Source organism: Aethalodelphis obliquidens, unplaced genomic scaffold (assembly GCF_003676395.1).
Source record: "Aethalodelphis obliquidens isolate GAN/ISIS:26980383/991018 unplaced genomic scaffold, ASM367639v1 scaffold50, whole genome shotgun sequence".
NCBI classification, from domain to species: Eukaryota; Metazoa; Chordata; class Mammalia; order Artiodactyla; family Delphinidae; genus Aethalodelphis; species Aethalodelphis obliquidens.
Window position 1 is genome coordinate 270,068 of NW_020837994.1, and position 6,807 is coordinate 276,874.

Below are 6,807 nucleotides of genomic sequence, written 5' to 3' on the forward strand. Positions count from 1 at the left end.
ACCAAATAAACATATTACAGAAAAGGAATAAAGTTGTGCTTTTTAACCTACTGAAGGCTGACTCCAGGGTAATACAGTTTAGGCCAAATGTGACCAAATAAAGAGTGCCTTGTTTCAGTCTTTACCACTGGCATCTCCGTTGAGGCTGCCTGAAACGAGTTCGGCCTCCGTGGAATTGCTGGATGTGTGTGACCGACTGTCCAAAGCAGCCAAGGACTGCAGCATGCTCAGCAGACTGTTCGAGGTGGGAAACTGTAGGTACTTTTCTGGTACATAACCCACTTGGCCGACTTTATTTCGAGCCTGAGTAAAAGACATGTGACAAAACAGGTTTGCACACACAATTTGGACAGGGTACAACAAGAACCAAAACAAACTCCTGAAAATGTCACAAGAAGGGGCGATATGAGCAAAGGAATATACCTTTACCCAGTCTTCCATATCTCCATCTTCAATCACTTCTAACACCTCATGTTCCTCAATGGTCAACTCATCTGGTTGAGAAGCCTGCAATGTAGGATGGTCATGGACAAAATTAAAAAGGTTAGATAAAGAGCAGATGTGAACTGATCATAACAAAAACTGGGGATCAAAATATTGAAATGATTTTGAAAAACGTATTGAACATAAAAATTTGAGTGTTGTAAAACTATCATAATGAGGTGAAGTTTTACTTTAAAAAACTGAACAAAATAAAGCCACAACAAAAACTGGAGAAACGGAATCCTCAAGAGGCAATCAGGTTCAGTGAACACAGCACTCTGCTGGAAGTAGAGGACCTGGGTTCTAGCTCCAGCTTATGTATCTATTGGTAAGTTATTCAACTTCTTGATGCCTCCATTTCTTCAAAATGACAATCCTGCCATTCTCGGGAAGATGGGGGAGTTAGTGTGGGATGAATAAGCACAGAACCATGATGATTTGGGAAGCACAAGCAAAGGAGAAAGCCGTGAATTAGAACTACACCAGAGGGCTACCATGGAGGTGCAGGCTGTGAAAATGCAAAGAGCTATGTATATGGATTGACTGATAGCTTGAGCAGTGCCTGGAATTTGTCTGGAATCACCGTAAAACAGTGGCCAAGAGAAGAAAATTGTAGGAGAGAAATGACTGATGCTCCAACTTAACTGTAGAGACTAGGCTGATCCACTTGTGTGCTTCTGCAGAAGTTGCTGTGATTTTTTTTTTTTTTTTTAAATCCCTAACAGCAGGAGTCCACTAGCACCAGACACCTAAATACTACCCCTGAGGCAGCAGAATCTGAGAGCAAGCTCTCAGGGACTCTGCAGGAGGGTTGTAGAGAGAGACTTTGTGACTTTGTTTCATAAAGAGACTTGCCTGTCACATGTAACAGGAGGGGTCTGCGGACATCTTCTGGCTCTTAGTGAACAGCCTTAAAAGCTTTCCCCAAGTCCCAAGATTAGTTAAAACTACTGCTTTAGACCATATAGTTTTTCAGATCTCACAGTCTCAAAGTGTAAAATATCTCCAAATTACACAAGCAAAAGTAAGGCAAGACTCATTTCCAAAGACTCATTTCCTATTTCATGTACGTTTCATCAACCCAGATTCTGGATATTGCTATAATAGCTACTTGAGACAGAAAAATAGTATTGAAAATGGCTGACCAGTCACAGAAATACTCCAGGACAGAATTTTTAGTAGATTACCTCTGATCTCAAAATATGAGGGAAAAAAAAGCTCACTGATTTTTGATAGCTTTTCCAATAGAATTTTTAAAAAATTTAATTAATTTTTATACAGCAGGTTCTTATTAGTTTTCTATTTTATACATATTAGTGTATATCTGTCAACCCCAATCTCCCAATTCATCCCACCACCACCACCAACCCCCTCCAATGGAATTTTTTCACTAATCTGAAACCACACTATGCCTTGAATATACCAGCAAAAGGCACCTACATAACAAATTCTGTGGCAAAACTTAAAAAGTTATCCAACACAACCAGATTTCAGTGTGTGTGATAGCAAAGCAGGAGGGTTAAGAACACCTTTAAATACAATGCTGCCCTTGTAAAAAAAAGTCATGAAGGTCCATGCAAGTTGTCCAACATTGTTATATAAGCAGACACTAGCTTGATCACACCATACCCAAGCAGTGACCAATTCTTCCACTTGACAAGGTCAGGTCCTTTGCATGACACTCAAAACCCTGTGGTCTCTTGATGCTTTGGCCCCAGCAAACTATTCCCTATTCTCTGAACATACCACGTTCTTTATTGCCTCTATGCTTTTATCAGGCTGTTCCTTCTTTCCAGCAGGCCCTGCTCCCTCTTTCCCATCTGGTGACTAGATTTAGATTACTGTGAGTTCAAGTCCAGCTTCAGTCTGTTTCTACAGGTAAGTGACCATAAGACCTTTTAGAGCCTCAGTTTTCTTTTTTATTCCTATTACAATGTAAGCTCCACGAGGCAGAGATTTTTGTCTGTGTTCATCAATGCTATATCCCCAAGCCTAGAAAAGAGCACAGCATGGTACATGGAAGGTGCTCACGTACTGATATTTGTTGAATTAATGGGTTGGTTGATAATATCTTCCTTATAGGGTTATTGAAGGGATTAGAAAAAAATATATATATATGTACGATACCGGGTACACAGGACTTCATAAATGGTAGCTATTATTATTACTCATGATTTGATGCCAAGCTTATATGTTTTCCAAGACCACCCACAATGAGCTGGCTGCTTTTTCCTCCTTTTATTCTTAGAAGGCTTTGAGCATCCCTCTGACACTGACTACTGTGGCTCTCAAGTTAGTTGTTTGCACTTTTGCGCTTCCTATTAGAATGACTTACTTAAGGCAGGGAATGTAATTCTTCTCACTTATCCCAACTAAAGACAGCAAGTAGTCAGTAAATAGTTATTAAATAAACACGTGGTCTCACACTACCTCATGAAGTCCTAATACGCAGTGGCAGCCAGGACCCCAGAAGCAGCCATGCCCTCCATTCCCACCACCATCTCTCTAAATTTCCTGTTTTCTTTTAAAACAATATGATTTTTCCTGATTACAAAAGTAATACATGTTCACTGTAGAAAAGCTAGAAATATGTATAATTAAGACCTTAAGGTAATACAATTTGGTATCTTACTTTTTGGACATATTTCTTCTTACATAAAAAACTCTAATATAATTTTCAATTATCTTCATAAAATTTTGTTATGGTTACATTATATGAATGGTTAATTTACTTAACTATTTCCTTATTGGACTGCCAACTTTGTTATTATAAAGTAGTACTATGATGAAAGAGCATTTTGTATCCAGAATGTTTTTCTATATTGTGGGTCACTTTCTTAGGATATATAGTAGTAGGAACAAAGTTATGAGCATTTTTAAGGCTTTTGAAACTACTCCTTAAATTTAACTTTTCTTTGTTCTCACCAGATTAACTTAGGCCTTCTTTGCTGGTCTGGACCATAGGAATCACAACTAGGCTTATAGAGACTAACTCCACTCTAATCTACTCTCTCTGGAATATCTATACCACGACCAGGGTTACCTTATTTAAAAGCCTAGTCTGATTTTAGGACACCCAATGGCTTCCTTCAGCCAGGATAAAAGCCAAACTCAGTCTGATCTACAGGTCTATCTGACATCTTTACCTCCAGCTGCTCTATTTCCCACACTTGATGCTCACACAACACTGAGTTTAACATTTCCTGAACACCCTATTATCTCATCAAACTGTGTCTCTGTATCTGCTGTTTGCTTATAAGGCTCTTTCCCTTCCCTACCTTATCACTGTAACTAGAAAGATCTTATTCATGACCCCACTGAAATGCTACCTCATCTGTAAAATTCCTCAGATGTAATAATCACTCAGATACCTAGGACCCTCTCTGTTTAAGGACCTTAAATTTTAATTCTGGAACTTCAAAGTAAATATAATACTGAGACGGAAGATAGGGAAACAATCCCAACCAAGTTTTATAAAATTTTAAAACACCTTACAAGTATCTCGGAAGATGACTTCAAATTTTCAAAAGGTTATCAAAACAGTTTACATTGGGAAAAAAAAAATCCCAACCCTTTTAGAAAAGAGCAAGTATTGTTAACTTAAATATATAATAAAAGGATGTTAAATGAAAAAAAGTCTGGTAATCACTGATATTGAGGAGTAAATAATATCAGCTTTTGGCTCTCCAGGGATGGTGGCGGTAGGAGTGAGACTGTCCCATGTATGATTTAGATTCTCCTCAGACCCTTCCTCTGCTGTTGTCCCTTAAGCATGGCATTAACATGAAAGTAATTCATTTAAATTAGTGCCATTCATTAAAATGAAAGGGATTCATTTGTTCATGCCTTCCTTACATCATTCATTTATTCATTCCACAATTATTTCCTGAGGACCCACTATGTGCCAGGCACTGTCCTAGGTGCTGAAGACACATAAACAAGGTACACAGACATAGACAAGGTTTCTGCCTTCATGGACCTTTAGTGGACAGTCAGATAAAGAAGTATGAAAACAAACAACATTCAGTTTGATTGGTGATAGGTGCTATATAGTAAATAAATGAGGACAAAAGGGCAATGGGATAGAGTTGTGACTGGGGAGTTGGCTATGCATTTAGGTGGTCAGGGGAAACCTGAGGAGGCACTATTTGAGCTGAGCCTATATGAAGAGCAGTGGGCAGCCAACCAAGATTTGGGAAAAGACAGTTCCAGGTAGGGGAGCAGCAAGTGCAAAGCTGTCAAGTCAGAGAGGTGCGTAGTGCTTTTGAAGACTGAAAGGCAGCCAGAGTTGCTAACGTGTAGTGCATGGGCTGGGTGGGTTGGTCTGACATGAAGCTAAGGAGATTTGCAGGGGCCAGATCAATCTGAACATTATAGACCCTTGTGAAGAGTTTATTTTTCTTTGTGTGACGGAAAGCTTATAAAGGGTTTTAGGCAGGGGAATAAAATAACCTCCTATACATACTAAAGATAATTCTGGCTGCAGAGTGGAAAGTGGTAGACAAGTATGTTGGTAGACAAGTATGAAGAAGGGATACCAATTATTAGGGTTTTTTTCTTTTACAGTAATCAAAGCAATGGCCTAGACCAAGACGCGAAATGTGAATGGATTCAGGATATGTTTTGGAGGTGGACTCAACAGAACTGGCTAGTGATTGATGAAGGGAGTAAGGAAAAGAGAGGAACTGGGGAACTGAAACTCAATTTACTTTGAGTAAAAAGTTAATGGGAAAGCAGGGCAGGGGTGAGAGAGATTAAGAACTATTATACCAAATCAGGTTTGGAAGTTCAGGAATCTATTTATCCAGATCCTTGCTTAACCTGGAAACAAGAGGTGGTTATATTAAGGTTAGGAAAGGTAAAGTTTAACAAAACTGCTCTGTCAAGCAATTTTATTTTAATATCAATTTTGAGAACTATCGTAACGGAGGGTCTTGTGTCAGGCAATTGATAAGGGTAAGAGTTCTATTTACAGAAAATTTACTAGATGTCAGGCACTGTGCTAAATGCTTTGCTATAAAAGTGGTATCTCATTTAGTCTTCAAACTAGCCCTATAATATTATCCCCATAATATAGATAAGAAAACCGAGGCTCACAGAGACCAAGGGACTAGCGTGGTTATGTAGATCGTAAGTGTCAGAGACAGGATTTTAACCGAGGCAGTCTGACGTCAGAGCCTGGACTCTTTCCCATTATGTTATGTTGCCTCTAATATGAACTGAACACCAATTTTATGATAAGTACAGTATAAGAGGCTGGGTAGATACAGTTACTTGGATCTTCAGAGTTGTCACAATTTAATGTGAGAAGTATGTTAGAGAAATACAAACCTTATAGGAATAAACAACTTTGCAGGTGAGTGGATAATTTCTTAAGGTGCCAGAAGGGCTGGAACTGCTGTCATCAAAAACATCCATGTTGTCTTCAAACTCTTCTCCTTCTTCTCTTTCGGTATCTGCATTAAGCTAGGAAAAATCAGAAGCCATTGGCTAGCTTGCTTACTTCAAGAAAATGGATGAAAGCAGGAAAAACACTTAAAACCTAATTGTTTCAAAATGTTAATTTACTTATTCAACTGCACAAAGAAAAGTATCTGTTCTGTTCTCACTTGCATTTTTCATGTTATGAAAGGACAGAGTTTTTTTTTTTTCGTTTTAAAACCAAGAGTCGGGCTTCCCTGGTGGCGCAGCGGTTGAGAGTCCGCCTGCTAAGGCAGGGGACACGGGTTCGTGCCCTGGACAGGGAAGATCCCACATGCCGCGGAGCGGCTAGGCCCGTGAGCCATGGCCGCTGAGCCTGCGCGTCTGGAGCCTGTGATCCGCAACGAGAGGCTGCGATAGTGAGAGGCCCGCGCACTGCTATGAAGAGTGGCCCCCGCTTGCTGCAACTAGAGAAAGCCCTCGCACAGAAACGAAGACCCAACACAGCCAAAAAATAAATAAACAAAAATGGACAAAGGACTTGAAAAGACATTTCTTCAAAGAAGATATACAAGTGGCCAACAAGCATATGAAAAGATGCTCAACATCACTAATCATTAGGGAAATGCAAATCAAAACCACAATGAGATACCACTTCACACCCATTAGGATGGCTATTATAAAAAAACGAGGAATTGGGCTTCCCTGGTGGCGCGGTGGTTGGGAGTCCGCCTGCCGATGCGGGGGACAAGGGTTCTTGCCCCGGTCCGGGAGGATCCCGCATGCCGCGGAGTGGCTGGGCCCGTGGGCCGTGGCCGCTGGGCCTGCGCGTCCGGAGCCTGTGCTCCGCAACGGAAGAGGCCACAGCAGTGAGAGGCACACGTACCACAAAAAAAAAAAAAA

General features: G+C 40.3%; 1 protein-coding gene across 2 annotated transcripts in view; it reads right to left on the reverse strand.

Annotated features, from left to right (window-relative positions):
- The window catches only part of FCHSD2 (FCH and double SH3 domains 2), a 294,045-nt gene that overhangs the window by 6,268 nt on the left and 280,970 nt on the right, over positions 1–6,807 (reverse strand). For both annotated transcript variants that reach the window (XM_027083298.1, XM_027083297.1), the window contains 3 exons: positions 5,815–5,949; positions 424–507; positions 126–303 (listed from right to left, as the gene is read on the reverse strand). In XM_027083298.1, coding sequence (XP_026939099.1) covers positions 126–303; positions 424–507; positions 5,815–5,949 — 397 coding nt within the window. The remainder of the gene's footprint in view (positions 1–125; positions 304–423; positions 508–5,814; positions 5,950–6,807) is intronic.